Here is a 27,772-nt window from a genome sequence, read left to right on the forward strand (position 1 = left end):
TAAAATATTGCATTTTTTTTTTAGTTTGACACACCTTTTAATCCAAGTATATTTTGTATTTCCGTGCAAGGTTTTTGATCTTATTGTTCAGTTTAATTCTTTTGTAACTAATTACATGCACAAAAATTATTAGAAAAACACAATAAAAATAGTCCAACAGGTCCAAAACCAAGAAATAAGATTTAAAAATAAAATAATTGAGGAATGGAATGATATATAAACGCAACGGTCACGGCCGGCAACTAGTGTTGGGTATTTTATTTTATACATTTTTGTGCAACTCTATAGTACTCCCTTCGTTTAATTTTATATGACGATTTAGGATAGTTTTTTTTATTTTAAAATGAATGATATTTTTGGATTTTCTATGCATTTTCTGATATTTTTATAAATTTATCCATATTTTATCATAGTTAATAAGATAAAATACTTTTCTATATATATATATATATGTGTGTGTGTGTGTGTGTGTTTAAAGGTAAAACAATATTTAAAACTAAAAAGAGGGAGTATTAATATAATAGAAATGATCGAATTAGAGAAATTACAGAGTGACCAAAATAACAGAACCAATCTTTCAACCAAAATCCAAACAGATAAATACCAATGTTGTCTGATTCGATTTGAAACTTTCTTATCTTCCAAGTCCAAAGACCGGAGTGTGTGGGCCCCTTGGTCAGTCTCTTTGTATATAGCACGTGGCAAATCCAGGAGATGCTCAGGTGGCACGTGGGAAGCCGCTTCAGAACAGTCTTTTTTTTGTGCCATTATTGGAAAGACTTTAAAAGAAAAATATAGACACGAGCAACGGATATATGGAGGCACGTGACAAACATCAGCCCCCCCCCCCCCGAATATTACTCCTTCCCTTTGTGTCACCCACCACTGCTCACACTATGCTTCATACACACACACGCGGCTCTTGCAAGATTTAAGATGACACATTCTAACTTATTAAAACACAACTTCTCATTTATGTCTTTCATTCTTCTCATACATATTTTATTAATTATTGCATTTTATTCAATTTGTAATATAAAAAGCATTTAAATGTCATGAATATTTGAAATTTGATGTCGTATTTTTAGATATTTTAAAAAAAGATTTGAGTAACTGAATTTGATATTTTGGGGAAAAATGAGTTTTTTTTACAAAATTTTAATTAATATAATGTATATATAAAGTTAATAAATAAGTATTTAATTAATTTAAAAAATTATAATTTTTAGCAAATGTAAAAAATATTTTCGTAATGCGTAATCAATTTAAAATAATAAAATACGAAATCACCAAAATTTTATAGATAACTTCGACTTACAATTGTTACGCTAATTTTCAAATTATCACAATACTAAGATTTTTTTTCTTCTTTTTGCTCGAAAATGGTGTCAATTTACGCGGGCTACTCATGCGCTCAAAGGCAAGGCCCATTCACCAAAAAAAAATAATAAAAATAAAAAAATTGGTAGGGGTGCAATTCAATCAATAATTTAAATTTCCAACTTTCCAACAGTCAAACAAGCATTAAATAAGCTAATCACTTTTCTAAATTAAAAAAAAAATCGCGGAAAAAAAAGAAGGGGTCAAGCGGGAGAAGGGAGGGAAGTGGGGTCGGCGGAGGAAGGGAGATCGGGGCCCACACGACAGCCTTCGAGCATGAAGACAATATCCGACATTGTCGGACGATCAAGCGGATCCGCCGCCGTACACAGTAACCCTACTTTGATCCCCAGTAAGAACTCTTCCCACTCCGACGACTCCGGGTCCAGTTCCAACAATCCCGGCTCCAACAGCTCCACGATCTGCCCTCTCTGCAACTGTCTCTTCACCCACTTCACTATATCCTCGTCCTGTTCCGTGAACATCACCGGCCTTTTCCCCGTCAGAATCTCCAGCAATACGATCCCGAAGCTGTACACGTCGGATTCTTTCGTCACATCTCCCGTCAGTGCCGCTTCCGGAGACACGTAGCCGAGTGTTCCCACGGTTGCAGAACTGGATGCCGTCCCTGACGACGGTGTCGGCCCGGTGAAACGGTCGAGACCGAAATCTGATAAATGGGCTTCGAAATCTGCGTCGAAGAGTACGTTCTGCGGCTTGATGTCTCCATGAACCTGTGGATGTTCAAAAAAGGTTTGAACTTTTACATGATTTCACCATGAAAGCTGCATGATCTGAATGTTGAAAGATTCAATTTTTGGTTACCATGTTGGATTGATGGAGGAATGCAAGCCCTCGTGCCATGCCGAGGGCGATGAGGTGGCGCATTGGCCAGTTCAGGACATGACCATCTTGATGAGACGCTTCCTGAAGCAGTGTGGCTAAGTTTCCATTGGGCATGTAGTCATAAACCAGAAGCCTCAGATCAGGTGGACCTGTGTAATATCCCCTCAGGACCGTGACGTTTCGATGCTTGACCCTCCCGAGAAACTCGGCTTCTTTCCTGAACATGTTCTCATCGAGGGAACAATCGGGTAAACGTCGGATGGAGAGCACCATTCCATCGTTGTAAGTGGCTTTGAACAGCAACCCATATCGGGTTCGGCTCAGAACGTTCTCTTCATCGAACCTACGAGTCGCTTCCACCGTCTCAGCCAGCGTGATCTTGTTGTTGAACATCACCAGCTTCGGCTCTCCATTCTCGGTGCTGGTGCTGCTCCTCACTCTGCTTCCTGCGCTTGCCCTAGCCGGGCTACGTTTCTTCTCCCCGGCCGCCTTCTGCTGCAGCTTGTTCCGCCATTTTAGGAGCGTGTAAATGTAGAAACAGCAGAAGAGCGATAAGAGGCAAGCTCCAATGGCGGTCACTACTATCATCAGAATCAGCCTCTTTCTTCTTCTCCTCTCTTCTGCAACACTTCCCTCACATTTCATGTCCAGTGGCTTCCCACATAATGCAGGGTTACCGGAAAATGCCGTCGGATTGTTGAACCTTGAACCTAATGAATCTGGAATCTCCCCGTTCAGGTGATTGCCCGAGACGTTGAAGTACGCCAAGTTGTTGGAAATAAGCCCGAGGCTAACCGCAATCTCCCCGGTAAAGTCATTGACAGCAAGATCCAGCTTTGTCAAGTTCAATAATCTCGAAAGTGATCCAGGTAAATCTCCAGACAGATGATTATGGTCAAGCAACAACGAGTTGAGAGAGGAGCATTCAGAGATATCTGCCGGGATTTCACCCGACAGGTTGTTGCCACCGATATTGAGCACCTCCAAGCGTGAAAGACGAGAGAGATCGGGTGGAATATGACCTGTCAGTGCATTCGATCTCAACTCGAGAACTTCAAGATCAGAGCAGTTCCCGATTTCTGGGGGAATGGAACCGGAGATGCGATTGTCCGACAATGCCAGCGCAACCAACGACCGGAGGAACCCGAAAGTCTTCGGGATTGAACCAGAGAACGAGTTCAAGCTAAGGTTCACAAGCCTTAAGCTAACCAAGCTACTGAACCCTTCAGGCACATCTCCAGAGAAGCTGTTCTCCTGCAATGCAATCACTTGCAAATTGGGCAAACCAGAGAGCTCGAATGGAATCTCACCAGATAGATTCTGCTTGCTCAAATCGAGAGCTGTCAGCTTAAACAGATTCCCTACACTTGCCGGAATGTTTCCGGTGAATCCATTTCCGCTCAGATTCAACACATTGATGTTGCTCAGGTTACCGATACTGACAGGAATCTCCCCGGAGAACCGGTTTCGGCTGAGATCCAACACAGTCAGATTGGTCAGGACCGTGAGCTCGATGGGAAAGCTCCCGTTTAAGCTGTTTTCGCCGAAGTTTAGCTCATTCAACAGCTGAAGATTCGCCATTGAGGAAGGGACAGAACCAGAGAAGCTGTTTCTGCCGAGAGACAAAACCTTTAACGCTTTCATGTAACCCAGGAACTCCGGAATCTTCCCTGTTAGCCTGTTTCCTTCCAGATCGAGCACGCTCAGAGAGCTACATTGCTTGATCTCGACAGGAATCTCACCTGTCAGAGAATTATTAGCCATTTTCAGTTCTTGTAACGTCGTCAAGTTCCCAATCTCAGAAGGAATCCGACCCAAGAACAAGTTCCCAGAAATATCTAAATCAGACAGTGACTGAATGTTCGTTAACCACCCCGGGAACCCGCCGGAAATCCTATTCTCCCGGAGATCCAACACCTGCAAATCGGTACGACAGACAGATGTCTCCGGCCGGACGATGTCGGAGAAAGCATTGGAACCTAACTGAACGATCTTAAGTGATGTGTTGCAGAATAGAGAAAACGGCACTCTACCGGAGAGATTGTTGTCGGAGAGAGATAGGACCTGGAGGTTGGGGAGAGCTCCGATCGCCGCGGGGATCACTCCGCCGAGCGCGTTCTCCGACGCGCTCAAGTGAACAATGGAGGAACAGTTCGATATCGCCGATGGAAGGGTCCCTTGCAAGAGGTTGGAATCGAGCCAGAGGTACTGAAGGCTCTGGAACTCTCCGAAGCTCGCCGGAATCTGGCCGGAGAACTGATTGTACGAGAGGTTGATGAGCTGAAGCTGAGTCAGGTTAGCGATTCCACTCGGAATCTGACCAGAGAAGGTGTTAGACGAAAGGTCCAGGAACTTGAGGCTTGTGGGCAAGCCGACGGAGATCTCGCCGGAGAGGCGGTTTCCGGCGACGTTGAAGACCTCGAGCGCGGTGAGGTTACCCATCCCCGGAGGAAGATTCCCGGAAAGCGAGTTGTACTGGAGGAAAAGGGCGAGTAGGCGCGTGCAGTAAGCGAGTGAAGCAGGGATGGTGCCATTGAAGGAGTTGGAGCGGAGGCTGAGTTTCCGGAGCATGCGGAGGCCGGAGATTCGGTCTGAGATTCTGCCGGAGAGTTGGAGACGAGGGAGACGGATCTCGGTGACGCGGCGGTTGGTGCAACGCGCCAAGTGGGTCTTGGAGGTTGAGCTTGAAGGCCGTGAGGGCGTCGATCTCCGCCTGAAAGTCGTCTGCGCGTGACAGCAACGGCGGCGCGTGGACCACCATGAAAAGGAACAGAATCAATACCCTAATGGCCATGGATTCGCCGCAAACGAAAAGGGAAAACTGTTCGCTCGAAATGAAAACGTAAAGAAGAAGAAAAAGGCTAATATGAAGAAGAGGAAGAAGAGGAAGAAGAAGAGAGAGATGACTCCATGGGCGTGGCTCTGGAGAGCAAAATTACAGTCCAGTGAGCAAAATGAGTAAAAGCTATATTCATAAACGGAAGAGAAACCCTTTACTTCCGCTTCCATGGCAATTTTTTTTTTATAAAAAAAAAGTGATTAAAAAAACCATTAATTAATTATCTGCTATTAATGTGTTTTAACTTTTAAGAGAGATAAAGTTCCAATTGGGAAATATTTTGGTTCCTCTTGTCATTTTTTAAACTTTTTTAATTCGTACTTAATACCTTTTGTTTGTTTTGGTTTTGTCCTAATACTTTTGCTATTTCATTATCTATAAAATAATTGCAATTCTAAAATTTGTCTACATGTGTGTATAAAACCAGATTTTGGTTTGATTAGTAATTTTAATTATAGTTTCATAATTAAATTTCTTTTCTATGCGATAATATGAATTACATATACATGTTGTGATGATTTATTCTAATCATACCATTTTAACCACATATATATATTCGATTTTTAAAAGAATATATTTATTCGATTTATTTTAGATCTAGTTGGGTTTAATTAAAAATGAGTGTTCTATTATATTTTATATACGGGATTCCAAATAATCATCTTAATTATTTCTAATTAATTATATGCGATCGGTGTGGTTTTTATTTGTGGTTAGTAAAATAAGGTCGGGCGAACTTTCTGAGGAGTATGGGACGAATCATTGAGGCGAGTGTCAGAGTGCTCGCAGGCTTTTTTTCTTTGTTTTTAAACTTAAGTTGAACGTTAAGACTTCATTTAAATTAATTAATTAATTAATTAATTACCTAATTTCACGGGCTCCTTAATCTTTTTAGCCTTTTAATAATCGAAAACAATATTAAAATAATTTTTTAAAATTTCATCTCATTTGGGCTTGGTTGGGTTGGGCCCACTAATAGAACATTTACCGGGTAATTAAATCCAGGCACGTGCCATGTACACTCGGTGGTGCTCACATACATGTATATATGTTTTTTTTATGAAATGTACGTATATATGTATATGTATTTGTATTACGTATATATGTATGTATGCAGATATTGGTCACATACTTGTCGAAGTGGAAGATGCATAGATATGAAAAATTCATTGGGAAATGAAAAAAATATACTAATGGCAATATATCTGAAAAAATAATAAAATAGCAATCACAATTAGGTTTCGACATTTTAATTTAAAATAGGGAAATATAAAATCAGATAAAATATTATAATCCTTAAACGAAGCTATTTTCTAAACGAATTATGTATAAATTTGTTTTTTTTCTAAGTAAAGTAATTGAATTCTTACAAAATAAAAATTATAACAAAAGAAATTGTTTTCATTTTGTTTTCCACTACGGATATAGTCAACATCCATAAATTAAATTAATTTGCATGAAATAACAAAAGTAAATTGCCAAATCTATTTACATATATATATTTTTTTATATACGAGTTTATTTGTCATCCTTTCATTTTAGGTTTGGTGGGTCCACATCTCTCCTTATTTTCAGACATTAATTGAGTTGGTTTCTCACTTTTTCACTTTTGCCCGAAGAAACTGAACTATTAAATTCAATGGTTTGACAAAATGATTGATTCTACCGCAATCTTTCGGCAAACCCTTTGATTATTTTTATTCATGCCAAAACCCCATAAAAATTGACATAAATTTGTAAAAAAAATCATTTAATTAAAAAAATATTAATTATAAGTTGTTCAAATATACCAAAACAAAAGAGACCCCACTTGTCGCTTCTTGTTACATTCAATAGATCAAGCCAATATGTATTTAATTGTAACATATATGTATATATGTGCGTGCATATATAAGTTTCATTGCTAATAGATAAGGGCATCTGCATTAGTACTTGCCACGATTCATCATCATCTAATAAATTGTTACGTTTTCCAATGCTTCTAAACATATTTCGTTAGGGGATTCGATAATAGTTATATATGACCAAATCATAGTGGTTAGGATTGGACATTATTTTGGATATATATTATTTTTACGTTGAATCTTAATGAGCGGGGTTTTAATTCGTTTTTTATACGTTTTATATTTTTTTATCAAATTTATTTAATTTGGTTTAAAAATTATATATATGTATATATAAGAAAAAAACATGTCATCTCTTCAAAATATGTTTTAATATACAAACTTGAAAAAACACATTGTTAGTATAGGGATTTGAGAAAGTTAGTGCATTTTTTGGCATTTTGTAAAGATTTCTATATTTTATATATTTTTAACCAATTAAAAATTCAAATTTGATGTATTTTTTGAAAATTTTCAAAAATTATATCTAATAAATTTCTAGATTGAATTCATTTGGACACACTTCCGTTCCGAAACATATTTTATTACTCAAATTGGAATATCCATCCTTTTTTTAACATATTGATCATTATTTCCATCCAAAAAAGGAACAACGCCCATTAATCACTCCGAATTTCTAATGTGTTTGGATATAAAGAATATGAAAGATTCGCATATCAAAACGAAACTTTGGTACGATTTGTCTTTCTTCCGTAATATAATGAAATTTTGTTGTTCCGAACCATAATAATGTCGAGGCAAAGTCCCAAAATAAAAATAGTTATATAAACATTTAATTTTCACCCAACCATGCTTTTATTAGGCGGTTTTAAAATTCAAATGTACCTTATCACTTTTATATATATATATATATATATATTTATATATCGTATATATATATATATATATTATGGCTCTTACATCGACGTTTTTTGAAGAAAGAACAATGCTGTTGCTTTCATCTAGCAAACAGAAAACAATGATAAAAGTGGCATGTCGAATTTGATTTCCCGTCAAATTTGGACCCACCTCTATGAAAAATACAGTCAATTTTTAAAAAATAAAATAAAATAACGAATATAGTTTTTTTGGTTCCATGGACATCAGTCCAATTGGACCGCAGCTTTGTTTTGTTCCTCTTTTTTTTTTTTTTGGAATATTGTGGTCACATTTAAAATGTATTTGCTTCTTTATCCATAGGTCGTTAATAGGGAAAAATATATATATATATTTTAAGGCCTTGAATAAGCCCAAATATAAATGCCAATAAAAGCCCAAACCCAAGCCCATATTGTATCCATCTCATTATACTGTCCCACCTTTGTCCTATATTAGAAAAATGATTTGATATTTTTCTTGAAAATAAAAAAATAATATTATTCTTATTTATATATTTAAACTAATAAAATTAATTGAATTAATATCAGTTTTATAATCATATTCCCGATAAATTAATACCTCGATTTTTCAAAACGTATATCTGAATCAAACACATGGTCGTTCGAGTGATAAATTGATTAACATAAACGTATATGCGAATATAATCATCAATTTACTTTTTTTGGTAATAATAATCATTTTTCTAATCATCTAATCATCCAGAAACGAGTGTTTACCCGCGGCGATGAATCGGATTCCGGCGCCCACTCAAGACCGGAGAACCTCTCTGGCGAATCGGAGACGACGGCGGCGATTGACGTACAGTTCACTGGCTCCGCCGTCAACTTCCCCCAGCACCGTCTCTTTCCGGCGTCCGTACCGCTCTACACTTCATGGGCCCCGCCATCGAGCTTTAAATCACAAAAAAATAATATCTATAATTATTGTTGACGTTATTACGTTAACTGATGTCATGATGACGTAACACTGGTCGAGCACGAGAACAAGGATCCAAGACTTGGCTTTGGGTTTGGACACACATAGGGTCACAATTTCGGTTATTAATTGGATAACCGAATCGAATCAAATCAAATAAAAGCAGTTAATCAAACGATTAACCAAATGGTTGAGTAAGTTGAATAACTGTTCAGGTTCGGTCTAATTCGATTAATAACCGAATAACCGTGGTTAACCGAACGATTATTAGGGTTTTACCGATCTAAAACCGAACCGAATAAATAAAAAAATATAACCGTTTGGCTATAATTTTATTATGTAAAAATTGAACCGAAATAATTTGGACCGAAATTTCCGAATTGTTTATGATTTTTCGACTTTCGGTGGGTCCGATTGATTAATAATTAATTAATGGGTTTAGTGATAGTGACTATTAATTAATTACTGTGGATATAAAATATAATATGTAAAATTTGACAAGAAAAAATGTTGAGTTTTAATGGCACGTTTTATAGTGTGGTTACTATAATTGGGGCATATTGATAATATCAAATATCTTATGTACTTACTGTCGTTTCTTCTGCCGCAAGTCATTTATGAATAAAATCTTTTCTATTATACGATAAGAAATTTAAATTACTATTACGGTAGATTGATATCTATTTTTTAAAATATTAAATAAATGCGTCAGAAAATAACAAAACACATATTGTATTTATATACCCATATGTTTATGAATATATATAATACGAGGGCTTAGGTCCAATTTTTAAACAGAGCCTAGTCAAATAGCCCAAAATTAATTAACCATATAGGCCCAACTAGGACGGATGCTCGGCCCAAAAAATAACAACTGGGATCTACGCATTTTGCACCGTCAGATCATAATTCAGTAATCGAACGGTCATAACAGAAACCCTAGACGCTTCGAATAAAGGCCCCTAATTTTTCATTACGTTCTTTCCCTGCCTCTCGTGTGCTTTCCATCTCTCTCTCTCCGGCGCCAAATTCATCAGGTTCCGATCTCGATTCCCCTCTGTGTCTCTGTGTAGTTTTGTTCATGAATCAACTGTGGGGTTGCACTTTTTCCTGGGCTTTGATCCGGTTTCTGTAACGGAGGATTTTGTCTGGAATTGTCTTTTCAGAAACAACCTCCGAGCTACATCAACAATGGCGGTGTCGTTCGCTAACCTCAACTCGGCTTCTGGATTGAAGAATCTTGACGAGTATCTGCTCACTCGCAGTTACATCACCGGGTGAGATTCTCATTTCCCCCTTTCTCTTCTTCCTCTTAAGCTAATGTCATAGATCGTTATTGATGAGGAATACCGATTAGATCAATACCGTATTCTTCTTAGGATGATAAAGAAGCTTAGGTGCATATTGTATATGTTGGAGATTTTGATGGGTTGTATTGGCTAATCGTTTGTTTGTATGATTATAGGTACCAGGCTTCAAAGGATGATCTCGCTGTCTACACTGCTCTCTCAAAACCTCCGACTTCCGAGTACGTGAATGCCGCCCGTTGGTACAACCACATTGATGCTCTTTTGAGGATCTCGTAAGTCCTGATTCCTTTTTATTGTTCCCCTTTTTTGGGGTTTTGAATAGTTTGATTGTGTTGTTTGGACACATTATCTGTATCTTGTCTTTATGTCTTAACTCATTGTTTCCATTTCGAGTTTTGGATTGTTTGAATTCATTATCCGTATGCTTGTCTCTGTCTCTTAACTCATGATTTCCATTCTCAGAGGTGTGTCTGCTGAAGGGAGTGGTGTCACTGTCGAGGGCTTTGCTCCCATCACTGAAGAGGCTGTTGCTACTCCCCCGGCAGAGGACTCTAAGGTATTCAATTGGTTTTGGTATCAGTCTGGTCAGATTCTGCATCATATTTTGCATATGTTTGGAAGTTGTCGAGAGCCATGCTTTTAATTATTTTTCTGTGAACATTGAACATCATTTATGTTTTTGTATTCATCTAATTGTAGGGTGCTGCTGCTGATGAGGATGAGGATGATGACGATGTTGACCTTTTCGGGGAGGAGACCGAGGAGGAAAAGAAAGCTGCCGAGGAGCGTGCAGCTGCTGTGAAGGCATCTGGAAAGAAGAAGGAATGTTAGTCATCAATTCTCTTTCAGTATCTATATACAGATCTCTCAGAGTCTACTCTATTTTCTTGATTCATGGTTCTAGAGTAATGGAGTGTTTATTGTTTGGATTTCCTTATCAGCTGGCAAGTCGTCAGTTCTTTTGGACGTCAAGCCGTGGGATGATGAAACCGACATGAAGAAGCTCGAGGAAGCCGTGAGAAGCGTTGAGATGGAAGGATTACTCTGGGGAGCATGTGGGTTTCGCCCGAATCTTTACTTCCTTCCCGAACCTTCACTTCTTTTTTGTGTCGGGTGGATCTTAACATGTCGGGTTCTTGTTTGTTTAACAGCAAAGCTTGTACCCGTTGGTTACGGAATCAAGAAGTTGCAGATAATGCTCACCATTGTCGACGACCTTGTGTCGGTTGACACTCTCATCGAGGAGCGGCTGACCGTCGAGCCGATCAACGAATACGTCCAGAGCTGTGACATTGTTGCCTTCAACAAGATCTGTAAGTCCGAGACCTATATAATGCCTTGTGCTCTTTCACTTCAAGCTATTGTGAGAAAATTTTGTTGTAAACTAATGAACATTGCATTCTTTGGCTTTTATGCACAATGCAGGAGAGGATGGACTAATTGTCTTAAAGTTTTTCTTGTTTCTATCGTTAAATTTTGGTTCTTGTTGTGGAATCTTGCGGTCTGATATTTGTATGAGATATTTATTACGTGTTTCTGTTGTGTTACATGTCTAAGTTCCTTAAATCAAAGGACTAGGGTTTGGGTACTCGATTCCGTACTCGAGCTCCTTTGGGTTCCGAAATGCATCTTTTTTTATGTTTGTCTATAAAAAGTAAGTTCGCATATAAATATTTACCTTTATGAGATATATCAAATAAATGTTAAATTTTTTAATTTTACATAATTAATATTTTAAATATTAAAAATGTTTATGTTGATATTTTAATTCACAAAATCAGAGTTATATACAATGTCAATTTGTTCTTTTATACCGTCAATAGAGTTAAAACTTGTCATTGATTTTGTGAATTTTATTTTTATTTTAAAAATTAACATAATTGATACATCATGTTTAGAATCTGTACTATATCATTTTTATGAATTAAGATATTTATTTAAAATATTTCGAGATATAAAGTTAGAATATTGTAATATTTAATGTATTAATTAAATTAAATGAAAAATTGAAGTCTTTATTTAGTATATTTTATAAAATGTAGATATTTATGTGAGATTTGTTTACATAAAATATGGTATGTTGAAGCTTTTTTTTTCCCCTAAGTGATTATTTTTCTGTTAATCTCAAACTTTTTTATATTTTTATATTGCTATCAATGCATGGCTTATACAGTGCATGTTTTTTTTCCCCACGGATTTCTAAACTTTATTGCCGTAAACAAAATTTATGTTCCACTGATTTGATTTTTTTTTTTTGTCTGCTTCAACAATATCGTTTTTCAATTGATATATTTAGAGATTATATTTATGAACACATATTATTTATAGATTTCTGCTTCAACAATATACATTGCAATCACGAAAACCAAATATCAGTTTTGATTTCAGAATCGTGAAGTTTATTGAGTAATTAAAATTTTGCTGTATTAAAAACATGTCAAATTATATATATATCCCGATGAAAGATAATTATAAATGCTTCTTATAAACTAATAACAGAAAACTTTTTATGGATACAAAACGTGGGCCCACCGACCGTCGGTGGAAGCACAATAGAAGAAATTCAAAATGAGACCCACGTGACGAGTGGAGAAAGCATGTCACATAAACCTCCATAAATTATATTCCTCCGAACAAATACGTTACTTCTATTTATATTATTTAAAAATATTTTTGTATGGTTTTCAAACTTATTTCATGGTATAATATATTTAAATATATTAATATTCCTAACGTACTGAATCAGGGTGTTTGGTCTAGTGGTATGATTCTCGCTTCGGGTGCGAGAGGTCCCGAGTTCGATTCTCGGAACACCCCTTTTTATTTAGTGTTTTGCTCCTTGACATTAGAAGTTATTTCGTTTTAAGATAAATTATCTTTTTTTTTTTGTATAAGATTAAAAAATGATCTTAGTTAGAATAAATATCCCTAAGTTTGGTGATATTTTATTTATTTGACGGACCAATACAGGAAATTAAAATTAATGTTATATGGTTGGAAGTTGAGTGATTCAAGCATAACATCGCACACCGATCACATTTAATTTATTTGACGGACCAATACAATATCGTACCCAATCGATTTCGATAAACGATATTCATATGTAGACAACGCAGACCGTATAAATTGACTTTTGCATGTAATAATATTCGATTGACGTACCGATAAATATGTAATAATACATCAGAAATTCAACAATTTGATGATTAGTTGGAACTTGATATAAATCAGTAAACATATATTATGCTCATGCGTACATGAATAGAATAATACGGTGATGAATTGACTAGATAAGTGTTACTCCCCATACAAAATTTATGCACGTGAATATATATATATATATATATATATATATATAATTTTAAAGTGATTAAAAAATTAAATGTTTGCTATCATATTGGTATATTACACTTTTTTGTCAATGTAATGCTCTGAAAACGTTATAAAAAAAATTGAAATTATCTCCATCAAACATGACTCATTCACATATATCATGAATTCTTTCATCGTTAGACTATTTCAAAACGAATATGTTTAATTTTGAAATTCTTTCGAAATAGATAGTTAAAAAATGAGATAAACAGTTCAATCAATTTATTTAAATTGTTTTTTACTGTATAATCTCGTATCTATATAATCCCCACATCTTTCCCATTTGAGTACGTCATTCATCACCCTATTTCTCTTATCAAAAAATCTACTAGAAATCGTTTTTTATCCATACCCGTCCGCATTGACAATTACTCTCCATGATCGTCAACACCGAAATATTACCGTCGATAAAACTATGATATAAAATTGTATGTATATACAAATTAGAGAAATAAACGAAATAAGATATAACCAAAACTCAAAATATTTATTCAAAGTCTCCGAAACTACAAGATAACCTATTTTTGACATGTTTTTTTTATAAAAAAATATCCTTATAAAGTAGTGAAAAGTTTTTTAGAAAACTATAACTATAAACAACACAAAATTCAATGTACTGTGACTACAGTCATGTGACACAGTCCGAACCGGTTAGGTTAGAAGTTGGACCGTGACATTCATTAAATGCCTGCCTTACTTGTCATCTCTACGTAGAAAAATCCACCCAAAGTATTTAATTCAATATGGACAGAGATAAGATATTTTATGCTGCCTATTTAATTTCGACGGTCCAATTGGCTGCTCCCTTATTCAACACATATAGAAATAATCAATACATTTTTTTTTTCATTTACAAACTTAATAAAATGAACATATATATGTCAGCATTCGGGTATCGATCGGTCGCGTCCGGTTCGAATCCACATTCAGTATGAGGGTTTTGAATTCGTGACGACATGATTTTTTTGGGTCTATATAGTCAAACTCGAAATTCAATCTTATAAATTTCGGATCAGATCGGACCGAGCCACTCAATTTCTTTATAATTTTATTTTTCTTTTTTAATTATTTTTAAAAAATATTAGGTTTTATCCGAATCGGATGCGAAAACCGAATTGAATCTGATCCAAAAATCCGATTTTGTTCGGACATAAAAATTTAATCTGAAATCCGATATATTTTTGGGTAGATTTCGGACCTCGTACTAAATTGACCCTCTAATCACATCCGATTTGTAGTACACGTAAAAAATATGTATAATACATGATCTACGTAGGAGGATCAATCAAATATATACACATATATATATACACACACACCGTTTTGACATGTTATTTCATTTCTACAAATTTGGCCAAATTATTATACGTCGGTCCACGTCGCTGCATTGATGGTTACCTGAAAGGGTGTATAAATAAATATACTTTTCGTTTTCCCTTCTAAAAAAAGCAACCACTTTCCCTTGCTTCCTGGAGTTGCTTCTGCTCTGTGTCAGTGAAAGAAAAAACACGAGAGAGAGAGAGAGAGAGAGAGAGAGAGAGAGAGGCCATGGAAGCGGAGAAGGAGATGGTGGAGCAGAGCTTGGGAGAGCTGAGAGAGACGTTCGAGAGCGGGAGAACGAGAAGCCTGACGTGGCGAAAAACACAGATCAGAGCCATACTGGAGATGATTCACGACAACGGGGACAAGATCTGCACTGCTCTGTTCCAAGATTTGGGGAAACACAGCACCGAAGCTTACAGAGATGAGATCGGAGTTGTCCAAAACGCAGCTTCCACTGCTTTGAAATCTCTCGACAAATGGGCCTCGCCCAAAAAGGTGCCGACTTTTTTCATTTTATGAATTCAAATTCTTAATCTCTTTCTTGGGGTTTCCCCCTTTTCGTTATCTGACTTTGATTTTTTTGATGGGTGACCAAAAAAAAAAAAAACAGAGCAACCTTCCTCTGCTTTTCTTCCCGGCAAAGGGGAAAGTGGTGTCTGAACCATTCGGAACGGTTCTCATATTCTCCTGTTGGAATTTCCCAATCTGTAATGATTCGATTCTTTTCAGATAATCTTATGTTTTCAATTTCATGCCTATAAAAAATGTAACAAGTTTGTGAATTTGCGTCACTGGGATCAGCTCTGTGTTTGGACCCTCTCATTGGAGCAATATCAGCAGGTCGACAGTTCCTTCCTCGCCAAGACAATCCCATCTTACTTAGACTCCAAAGCCATTAAAGTCATCGAAGGTGGACCCGATGTCGCTGCCATCGTCTTGCAGCATAAATGGGACAAGATTTTCTTCACAGGTACTCCTTTCTTTCCCCGTCTGATTACCTTTTTTCATGCTTATCAGTTTCGTTAGGGTTTTAGGGTTTATGGTTGGTGTAAATGCATCAGGTGGTCCGAAGGTGGGGAGGATCGTGATGTCTGCAGCTGCAGAGCATCTAACTCCTGTGACATTGGAGCTCGGTGGAAAATGTCCTACCATTCTTGATGAGCACTCCATCTCAGGGGACATCAAGGTCTGTTTCTTCAATCAAAATTTCCCAAGTTTAACGAATCTCGAAAACTGTTTCTTCGTGTTGGGTTCTGATCCATAATCGGATTCAAGGTCGCTGTGAAGAGGATCGCCGGAGGGAAATGGGGTTCTTGCGGTGGACAAGCTTGTATTTGTGTCGATTATGTTATCGTCGAAAAAAGATTTGCATCATCTCTGGTATTGTATGCATGTATATATGCACAGCTTATGAAAATTCATCCTGAGATTCTGAAACTTTTTTCGTGTAAGATTAGGGTTCCTTCTACTCAGTTTCTGGTTATTTGTCACAGATTGATATGCTCAAGAAAACGATCAAGACGTTCTTTGGGGAGAATCCGAAAAACTGTGGATGTCTCTCAAGGATTGTCAATAAGCAACACTTTCAGAGGTTGTCTCGCTACCTTGACGATCCTCGGGTTAAAGCTTCGATCATTCACGGCGGTACCACAGACGAAGAGAAGCTGTAACCTATCTTCCCCGAACCGTTTTCTGTTTCTTGCATTGCACGAAATCTATAACTGAATACCGAGAAAAGATCAAAAGATATAAAATATATGTATGCATGCTTGACAGGTACATAGAGCCGACAATCTTGTTGGATCCTCCTCTTGATTCGGAGGTTATGACAGAAGAAATCTTCGGTCCTATTCTTCCGATAATATATACACCTTATTTTTACAAGAATCTGATCGTATGTTTTTGTTGGTAACGAAGTTAAATGACATCAAAGAGAGCATAGAGTTAATCAAGTCAATTCCGAAACCTCTGGCCATCTATGCATTCACCAAAGACGAGAACCTAAAAACCAGAATCTTGTCAGAAACCTCGTCTGGAAGCGTTACGTTCAACGACGTCATGGTTCAGGTATATATACGTATATACATGCCACCGTATTTTTATTAAATGAGACTGTATTTTGAAGGTATACGATCACATCTCTTAGCATATGTCAGAATTCATATCGGAAATCTTCTTTTCTACGTTCTTTTCTAATTACCAATGTTGATTCTGCTGCAGTATATGTGTGATGCATTGCCATTTGGAGGGGTCGGACCGAGCGGGATGGGGCGGTACCACGGGAAATACTCGTTCGAATGCTTCAGCCACGAGAAGGCGGTAATGGAAGGAAGCTTGAAGGTGGAGATAGAGCCGAGGTACCCTCCATGGAACAAGTTCAAGCTCGCTTTCCTCCAACTGGCTATCGGCGCCGATTACTTCAGGCTTCTCCTCCTCCTCCTCGGAATCAAGAGAGTATAGTTTTATTATACAATCGATCCAAATGTTTTCGTTTTTAGTTCTGTCAAGAGAATGTAGTTTGCCGCCATTATGAGTGATTTCCTGTCTTTTCTTACAGAACTTTCCAAAAGCTCCATAAGGGTTTTTTTTTCAATCTGTATTCTCTTGTTTTATACGCAACAGTGTGTTTTCGCCATTGAAACATGGGAGATATTAACGGAGATTAATCTCTTTAATAACATGTGAAGTATTCGGAATGAGCCACGGGTCATCTTGGTTATTGAATATATAGGTACATATATATATATATATGTATATATACACAATATATGTTCAAGAATTCTTTAACAAAAAAGAAATATATGTTCAAGAATTGAAGCAAAGGACGCAACTTGGTTCTTGGAAGTGAGAAGTCAGGATTTTGTTCAGCAATTGTGTGTTAGGACCACTCAAGCATATATGTGTTATATACAGACATATACACGCATACATACACACATGTGGATGTAAGCACAAAGGTGTATATATGTGTGTCCAAAGGAACAAAAAAAAAAAAAAAAGGGGAAAAGAAGAAGGGAGAAAAGCTGAAAGATGGGCACAGCACACACATTATATAGGTCACTGCATCACTGCCGAATTTCATCCCCACCCTATTACTTGTTAATACAAAACCCTAGATATCTTTTGTCTTCTCCTCACTCAGCTTTTGTGTTACATGATATCCACCACCATTCCTTTCCCCCCTTATATCCATCCTCTGCAACATTCCTCACTCCATTAAATCTCTCTCCCTCTCTCTCTCTGTAGTTATGTTTTGTTGAACTGAGATTCAACTAGCTTGAAGCTGTTGTGTCTGGGTTGTGTTCTTCCTTTTAAGATCAAATCGATGACTTGCGAGTCAAGGCACATTCCGAGGGCCAAAGCTTTTGTTAAACCCAGGTTCTTTATCTCCCCCTTATCGTCGTTTCTTTAGCCGTATATGTATATATAGATGCATACACACATATATATATATATATGTATAAACACATATACATATTGATTGATAAATTTGGTCGAATTAATGATTAGCAAATGTTTCTTTTGTGGTATGTGAGTAACTTGTCCCATGGCGTTTAATCTTCTTACAGTTGTCTTATACTTCCAATTGGTGTTTTTAAGTCTTGGGGGGTTGCCTTTGTCTTTTTCTTCATTATCATCACGAAACGAAAAGACAACAAAATCTGAGACAAAATTCAATATATATATATATATATATACATGCACATGGGTATTTTTACCTTGTTGTTATAGAAATAAAATAAAACATTGGAGAAATAATATTTAATTAATGTAATTCTTTATTTTCTGGGGCGCTTTTAATTTTATGGTTTAAAGAGAAGGATATGGTTTTCTTTTTCGGCAATAAAAGTAACAAATGAATCGGCATTTATTTGGATTACTCTGTCTAGCCAAAGCTCTAATCATATAGGCATCGTTACGTTACAGACTGGAATATATTTACAATAACCAACGAATTTATTTTGTTTTCGAAAATGCCCATTTTCTATAGATCTTAGATTGACTTTTTTTAAAAAACATATATATACACATATATATATATATATTGGGTTTTTCTTATATCACCATTGCACTCTGAGAGAGGTGAGATTAATAATAGACCTGCACAATGGACAAGTACTTTGGACCATACGACAAAAAAGATAATATTCTTGATTTTCTATTAGAGTTTTTAATCACCCATATGCACACTTCACGTCGTTTGCGGGAATAAAAAGATTTAACTAATTCGATTTTCTCACGTTTTTTCTATTTTTTTCGTGCAAACACACGCACAAATATAAGGAATCTGATTTATTTTTTTTTGCGATATTAAAAACTTGTATTAGATAAATGCGCCATTAAGTATATTTAAAAGAAATGGTTAGTCGCTGATTCATTTATTCACGGGTAAATAACATATATTGTTGGATACGACCAAATTTTTTATCTGCTAAGTGAATTTGAAACCACGAAAAAGATCCGACCAAATTGAAAACACAAATAAAAGATTGGAACATTAAAGTGTGCAAACAAATATGAACTTTTGAAAAAAATTACCTTTTAAAAAATGTGAAAATTTTCACATAATTGTTAATTCGACTAGTAGTTTAAATTGGATGTGCATATTATAAAATTATTTTAAATTATCAAAAATGTGAATTGCGAAGTTTTGCAAGGAGGCAACGGGCGATATCAAGATTTACACATTATAGTTTGTCTTACAAAAAGACTTCTCAAGGTTTGTCCAATCGGAGAAGCAACTGGTACGTAGACTTCAGCAAAAAAACATGGAAAATGCTTTACGCAAGTATCAAACCTATCGAGAAACAAAAACTTTTATATATACATATATATATATATATATATATATATTGTGTGTGTACACGTAAAATATATTATAACATCTACATTAGTACTATACGTACTCTCTCTATACATGATTAGTATATACATGTGTATTTGAATCTAGCTTATATTTGGACATGAAGTATATATTGATTTGATTTAAGGGGAAAAAGATTAACAACAAGTTAACAAGCGAAGATCTCTCGCATTTTGGTTGACCTTGGTTGACCAAGTTTTATAAGCTCCTCATGCTTACATCGAGTATCACCGTACCAAAGTTTTACATCGCGGGGGGGTAAATAAAAAAACATTACACACTGAAAAATTCAATTTCAGTAAACTTGAAACGTTATTGGATATCATCAAGATCTTGGGTTGTGATGATAGAATTGCGTACCTGCAGGCGTGAACATGCTTAGGTTACCCGGGTTGTAATAAGCAGAAGGGTCCACAAACATTGGCGAGGGTCCCACGGCGTGGCCGGAAGAAGCTCCTCCGGCGGCTGCCGCCGGATTCAATGGATTTCCTGCGGAGGAGCTCTGGTGGTCGCTGCCGGCACTGCCGCCGCTTATGTTGTGGCTGCTTTCTGGGCCCTGGTCGTAGAGAATTCCCTTGAAGACGTGACCGCTTATGTTCACCGCCGTCTGGTAAGCGTATTGGCCATCTCCGTCGTCGATTCCGCTCATTCTCACGCACCGGAAAACCGCTTCCGAGTTCACTTCCGCCGGAAAAGCCGCCTCTCCCATATCTAACGTCCCTAACACAATTAATCACAACCAAACATTCATCTTATCGAGTTGCCTTTCTAGCTCTAAGCAAGTCTTGGTGATGGTCGTAGGTTCAGATCATGTCTTTGATGACATGTTTGTGTAAGTTCATTGGAAAAAACCAGACGTACTACGTTGGAACTTTCACATGATCAATCTACTTTAGATCTGGATTATAAGCAGATTGAAGATGGTTAGACGAAAACTAAACCTGTCGAGGGGGTGTCTCTGGGACGTTTCGGGATATTGGCTCCCCCTCCCCCCCCCCCAACTGCTGCTGGCGCTCGCGGCGTCTAGCGACGGGGACCCATGTGCTCCTCACGTGGGTGGGACAGTCGAAGCCACGGCTCTTGCAACAGGTCCTGCACCGCATGTGTGCGCACCCCTTCTTGGCTTGGTTGCCACAGTCCCGACAGCTTATCATCACAGATCTTGATGACGTGGCCAAGTCGGAGTGGTCGATTTGACCGTCCGGATAAAGATCCAGGCTTTGCTGCTGCTGCTGCATGAACATTTGCTGCTGCGGCGGGTGGTTCATATTTGCTGGTTGTTGGAGCTTGAGGCGTTAGGGTTTGTGTTTCTGTACCAAAGCCAAGTCTTTTGTTGTTCTTCTTCTTCGTTTCCTCCTGATCCTAACGAGAAAATCCCTGCCATTTCCGACAATCTAACCCTAATCTTGGAGAAGCAATATCCATAATTCACAAAACCCTAATTACCATGAGACCCGGAATTGGTTAATTCCGATGCATTTGCTCCCACTAAACTTAGCCTTCTCCTTCATGGATTCTCGTTGTTCTCGTGCTTCAAGCTGTCTTTGAGCCGAAACTAATCAAGGGTTTCGTTGCTCTCTCTCTCTCTCTCTCTCTCGAAAGGTTGTGTTTGTGTTCTTAGTTACAGTAAACAAGCAATTTAGTAACAAAAACTAGAAGAAGGAAGAAGGAAGAAGAAGGAGAATAAGAGATGTGTGTGGTTAATCTTTCTCTAATTTCTGCAACGCCGCCATAACGCTTTCTCTCTCATCTGCTCTGCTCTCAGAATTTAAGTCTCTCTCTCTATCTCTGAGATTTGGTTGCAGATTCTATGAAATCAAAGTGAAAAAGCTTTTTCTCGCTTCTCCTTTGTCTGAGCAGAACCCTTCTGGTTCTGTCCTTATGAACTAAAAGAACTCCGCCAAGAAACCTCTCTCTCTTTCTCTCTATACCCCTTCTTTCTCTCTCTACCGACTCGCATCGGGGATGATCGACCGGGCGCTTTTCGATCTGACGGATCATATCTTGCCACGTGGAGGTATTTCAGCTGGTTCTTTTACTCCCTATTCATCCTCAACCGGAAAATTCGCTTCTTTTCTTGATGTTACACATTTCCCCTACGTACGTATGTTTCCTCCTAATTTAATTTTCATAGTTGAATTCTAAAGTAAATGCTTTTCCCATTAGGGTTTTCTTTAGTAGAATTCTAAATAAGGTTAATTTTGCAGTTCCACGCTTAGAACCGGGAATGATTGCTTGATTAGGCAAACCCTAGCTAGAGTTATCAAAATTTATTACAGTGGTAAAAATAGTCATCTACATGCTAATGGTATGGGGTTCTCTTCGTCTTTTAACACAGCTTTCATTTTGTATATATTCTAATTTCAAATTTCGGTTTGGTTTGAATAAAAATTCAACGATGACAAACTATAATATTGGATTGAACGTGACGTACACGTGTGTTTTTCCTCTCTATTGTACTTAACCCTAAATTGTTATTGAAATATGAAACTGCCATAGAAAGCAAATTCGTATAAATAACCGTAGATTGAGATGTATCGTACTCATTGTATGCATGGACGAATGGGGTTATAATTACTAAGAACGATTGGTTTTAATTATTAAACTAATTCATTTAAAATTAAAAAGTTTTAATTTTAATATTTTACCACGAATAAAACTAAACTAATATCTTTTAATTTTTCAATCTTATCATTCGTATATTCTATAATAATTTTCTATAACTCGCCTATGTGTCATGTTTTTATTTTTATATACACATACGTATATTTTACGCTCTCGAAACCTTTATTTATTCAACTACACTATTAGTAACGAAATTAAAAACTAAACAGCTCATTGTACGGTCACATCGAGACCGTTTAAGGTAAAAGACAATCTTTTGATCGTATCAATACAAAATCATTGGCTCTTGTCGGATTTTTTTTTTGTGTTCTTTGTAAAAAAAAAAGGATTTTTCCTCCATCTAATTTATGGATACAATCGAATAAAAGATTGGTTCCTCCATTCTCTCTGTGCAATAATTTTAATTTTATCCACATTTAATTAAAAAATTATACGCCCCTGCCTCACATAATTTAAAATATACAATTTTGAGGTAAATAAATAGAGATATTATTTATGGTCAACAAGTAATAAATCAGTGATTTGGCGAATGGATATGCACCAGGGAACAGCTAGCGTTTATCGGCACATGCATTAGTTATTTATATAGTTTATGGAAACAGAGAGATTCGGGCAGTGAAAAAGAGGATCGTTGCCTTATTAATACTATATTCCCACTATTGTTATTACATATAAATATTATATCGAGCGATTAAAAAAAAAAAAGAGAAAAAGAAAAATTAAAAGAACCATGTTACTCTTTGCATACTATGTGGCTATTGAAGGGAACATCCCGCCACCTACACGTACTTTTTATTGCGATATTTTCCTTCAATTCAACACAAAAGAAAATTAATTATTTGAAAATATCCAAAATTATTTAGAGAGAAATTAGGATTGTAATATTTCTCGCCAAAATATATGGTACATAAAATATTTTTCTATATGACCTTTTCATATATATATTTTTAATTTAACAAAAAATTATATTTGAATTCAAAATTTTTCAAATATCTATACGAATTGTTAAAATTAATAATAATTTACATACATAATCATCAATTTCGTTAAAAAAAATTTCCATTCTATTAACTAATATATTAGTTAGGTAATTATTGTAACTACCATATACGTCAGCGCATTACTTATAACAGAATTCAAAAACTTTTAACGCAATTGATGATTATACATGCAATTACTATTAATTTTAACAATTTGTTCAGATATTTGAGAAATTTTGAATTCAAATATAGTTTTTTGTTAAATTAAAAAAAATACGTGTATGAAAAGATCACGTTTGGTTAAATTTGTATAGGAGAATGTCATTTTTCTTATATCTTATATATTCTAAGACTCTTATCAATAACTAAGAATCCATTTTTGGGATTGGTTTTCATGTTTCATTACATGAACATTTATATATATATATATATGATTCCGGGCAGTTCTTGACATTTTCTATTCGCTTCCAATCATTGTGTTTGGAATCCTTAAAACAATTTGGGCATTTTGATTAAGATGAATTTCATCAGCTGTCGTGATTTATTTACGATATTTTATGATCCATTCATGCAAACTATTTCTATCGAATTGTTCTTAGAATAATGTGAATTATAATGTTAAAATCGTTATAAAATCAGTAATGGCGTGATGGTATCTCTATCCACACATCCATGACATCATTGGCATGATGCCATCATAAACAAGGACACCGAACACATGAAGTCCATTAGCCGTACGTGTAAGTTGAGTGGAACGGAAGTATTGATTGACGTTTTCTCAAGACAGAATAATATTTTTATATATTTTTTTTAATAATTATTGGTGTAAAATAAAATATTTTAAATGCTAAAATTAATATTAAAATTAATAATTGTGGCAAGAGAGAGAGAGAGAAGGGAATGATAAGGGGGGAGACCCCCGAGGAGAGGAGTACGTTTTCTCGGTCTGTCTCTCAATTCTGTCGAACGATTCTCGAGCCCAGTGTGTGCTTCTTCTCTCTTTTTTCTTTTCTTTTTTTTTTTATAATTTTTCTAAAGAAAACAGTTAATTCCGTGTTTGATATTATGTTTCATCTATATTTTCGAAAATAAATTTATTAATTTTTCTATAAATTTTAATAATTCATTCAACTATATTTAAAATTTTAATCCGATTTCTTTCCATTTTTAAAAAACGTCCATTTCTTCATTGTTTAAAATTTCCTAATAAAATTTAGAAAACAAAAATGAATTTTTGAAAATTAAGATGAAAATCTAATAATTATTACATCTAAGGAAAAAATTGGATGATATATAAAAAAAAATTAAGAAAAATCGGATATATTCAAATTTTCAAAACACAATAAGATAAAACCCGATTTTTAAAAAATAACTGTTTCCATATTTTTTTATATATTGTATGACTTTTAACAAATGAAGTTTGAGATAGTCCTTTGAATTGATGGTATGCTATGTTAATATATGAATTTTGTTATATGTCAATGTAGTTTTATATTTAATGGTAGATATACGTAAAATTTGTGAAACGGAAGCGTAACCATAAAATGCTTTAGGGGTATGAATACCTATTTTGGATATATTTATGTGAGATTTTGAAAATACACTATGATGTCTCCAAGAAAGTTTTTTTTTTTTATCTTTATCAATTTTGCTATTTCAATGGATTTCAACTTTCTATATATATATATATATATATATATATATATATATAAACTCTCACCTTTTTTATACAGCTTACAAAGCAGTAAAAGACTAATTTCAAAGATTACTTCATTTCCAATACAGGATTCCAACACCTAACCTCTGGTTAAAGGACGATGAATTATCTACGTCAACCTTTAATGATATACACAACATATATAGTTAGTAAAATAAGGTCGGGCGAACTTTCTGAGGAGTATGGGACGAATCATTGAGGCGAGTGTCAGAGTGCTCGCAGGCTTTTTTTCTTTGTTTTTAAACTTAAGTTGAACGTTAAGACTTCAACGTAGCGACAATCTTTTTAAACGTGTGGGAGTTTATTTATGAGAATCTATATACTTGATAAAGAATCTATTAAAAGAAGTTCTTTTTTATTTATTATTAGAAAAAAAATCGTTTTACGTTATATTCTCTTTAGCAATGATGTTCTCATGCATGTGTAATCGAATAAATCTCTTGTCCTATGTGATAGCATGTGAGCCACACATTTCATGCAAATTGAAATCAATGCTCATACATACATACATACATACATACATACATACATACATACATACATACATACATACATACATACATACATACATACATACATACATACATACATACATACATACATACATACATACATACATACATACATACATACATACATACATACATACATACATACATACATACATACATACATACATACATACATACATACATACATACATACATACATACATACATACATACATACATACATACATACATACATACATACATACATACATACATACATACATACATACATACATACATACATACATACATACATACATACATACATACATACATACATACATACATACATACATACATACATACATACATACATACATACATACATACATACATACATACATACATACATACATACATACATACATACATACATACATACATACATACATACATACATACATACATACATACATACATACATACATACATACATACATACATACATACATACATACATACATACATACATACATACATACATACATACATACATACATACATACATACATACATACATACATACATACATACATACATACATACATACATACATACATACATACATACATACATACATACATACATACATACATACATACATACATACATACATACATACATACATACATACATACATACATACATACATACATACATACATACATACATACATACATACATACATACATACATACATACATACATACATACATACATACATACATACATACATACATACATACATACATACATACATACATACATACATACATACATACATACATACATACATACATACATACATACATACATACATACATACATACATACATACATACATACATACATACATACATACATACATACATACATACATACATACATACATACATACATACATACATACATACATACATACATACATACATACATACATACATACATACATACATACATACATACATACATACATACATACATACATACATACATACATACATACATACATACATACATACATACATACATACATACATACATACATACATACATACATACATACATACATACATACATACATACATACATACATACATACATACATACATACATACATACATACATACATACATACATACATACATACATACATACATACATACATACATACATACATACATACATACATACATACATACATACATACATACATACATACATACATACATACATACATACATACATACATACATACATACATACATACATACATACATACATACATACATACATACATACATACATACATACATACATACATACATACATACATACATACATACATACATACATACATACATACATACATACATACATACATACATACATACATACATACATACATACATACATACATACATACATACATACATACATACATACATACACATGTGTTTATAATTATGTGTGTGATGTGTAAATTGTACATAGCCTCTGGTTTCCGAGGGGTTTTCTGTTTGCCTATTGGTTATGAAACGGGTTAACATGTTATAACAAATAGCATAACATAGAGGCTTTCGTCGATTTCAAAGGATTATTGTTGTGGGTGTCGTTTTCTAGGCTTTAAATGTGGCTTTTATTAATTGATTTTTAATTACCATTTTTACAGAAAAGTCCATTGTTGTTACTTTATTATAAATTATAATATATATGAGAGCATAGTAAAAGAAAATATAATTATGCACCTACCTAAAAGAAAAGCTCACTCCTAACATTTTTTACCTTCCATTTATCAAACCTTCTATTTTTTTCCACCGGTGCACTGCAAATTAGGATAATTTTGATAATATATATATATATATATATATATTTGATAAAAATGGATTATCATAAGTTTTTTAAAACAGGAATTCAAGATGATGAATCAAAACCGAAATTCAAGAAAATAAACCAAAATCTTTGATGTGATAGTAAAAAAAAAATTAATAGACATTAACTATTTTAGTATCCGAATTATTAATTGTGACTAGATTTTAATCACAGCTGGTCCTTTTTGTGTGTGTGTGTGTATATAAATAAAAAGAAAAAGAAAATATAAATATACTTTTAAATATAAGATATGATTGGTCCTAAAGTAAAGGCATACGGATCTTTGCCTTCATCAGTCAAAGAAAACAAAACCCTATAGTAAGAGGTATGGAATTCGAGTGATTGGTCGGTCAGTCCATATTACGCTGTAATTATTATTTGTTATAATGATGTTT

At 35.0% G+C, this 27,772-nt stretch overlaps 4 protein-coding genes and 1 non-coding gene across 5 annotated transcripts; 3 read left to right on the forward strand and 2 right to left on the reverse strand.

Annotated features, from left to right (window-relative positions):
- Positions 1-1,462: 1,462 nt before the first annotated feature.
- On the reverse strand, positions 1,463-5,204 carry LOC104819763 (probable LRR receptor-like serine/threonine-protein kinase At4g36180). Its single transcript, XM_010550000.2, is given in 3 exon segments — positions 1,463-2,114; positions 2,206-4,882; positions 4,884-5,204. Coding segments are annotated over 3 exon segments (3,345 nt in total). The 5' UTR covers positions 5,021-5,204; the 3' UTR covers positions 1,463-1,583.
- A 4,498-nt stretch (positions 5,205-9,702) lies between these two features.
- On the forward strand, positions 9,703-11,697 carry LOC104819764 (elongation factor 1-delta 1-like). Its single transcript, XM_010550001.1, has 8 exons — positions 9,703-9,800; positions 9,930-10,040; positions 10,229-10,345; positions 10,536-10,629; positions 10,773-10,899; positions 11,015-11,128; positions 11,225-11,386; positions 11,499-11,697. Coding segments are annotated over exons 2-8 (702 nt in total). The 5' UTR covers positions 9,703-9,800; positions 9,930-9,954; the 3' UTR covers positions 11,501-11,697.
- Positions 11,698-12,818: 1,121 nt separating this feature from the next.
- TRNAP-CGG lies at positions 12,819-12,890 on the forward strand. The gene has a single exon. It is a non-coding gene; the product is annotated as a tRNA-Pro (tRNA).
- Positions 12,891-14,875: 1,985 nt separating this feature from the next.
- On the forward strand, positions 14,876-17,428 carry LOC104819765 (aldehyde dehydrogenase family 3 member F1). The gene is given in 10 exon segments (XM_010550002.1): positions 14,876-15,263; positions 15,379-15,475; positions 15,570-15,612; positions 15,614-15,738; positions 15,830-15,954; positions 16,044-16,148; positions 16,262-16,434; positions 16,545-16,631; positions 16,682-16,835; positions 16,989-17,428. Coding segments are annotated over 10 exon segments (1,419 nt in total). The 5' UTR covers positions 14,876-14,993; the 3' UTR covers positions 17,229-17,428.
- Positions 17,429-19,874: 2,446 nt separating this feature from the next.
- On the reverse strand, positions 19,875-20,890 carry LOC104819766 (protein SHI RELATED SEQUENCE 2). The gene is given in 3 exon segments (XM_010550003.1): positions 19,875-20,352; positions 20,574-20,625; positions 20,628-20,890. Coding segments are annotated over 3 exon segments (690 nt in total). The 5' UTR covers positions 20,871-20,890; the 3' UTR covers positions 19,875-19,957.
- Positions 20,891-27,772: the final 6,882 nt, after the last annotated feature.

This window comes from Tarenaya hassleriana, unplaced genomic scaffold, assembly GCF_000463585.1.
Source record: "Tarenaya hassleriana unplaced genomic scaffold, ASM46358v1 Cleome3, whole genome shotgun sequence".
In the NCBI taxonomy this organism is placed as follows: domain Eukaryota; kingdom Viridiplantae; phylum Streptophyta; class Magnoliopsida; order Brassicales; family Cleomaceae; genus Tarenaya; species Tarenaya hassleriana.

Bases quoted from the DNA above. Each gene is read 5' to 3' on its own strand.
- LOC104819764 (XM_010550001.1), top strand. From the start codon at position 9,955: ATGGCGGTGTCGTTCGCTAACCTCAACTCGGCTTCTGGATTGAAGAAT. The intron at 10,041-10,228 runs GTGAGATTCTCA...GTATGATTATAG, and splicing joins ACTCGCAGTTACATCACCGG to GTACCAGGCTTCAAAGGATG. The intron at 10,346-10,535 runs GTAAGTCCTGAT...TTCCATTCTCAG, and splicing joins GATGCTCTTTTGAGGATCTC to AGGTGTGTCTGCTGAAGGGA.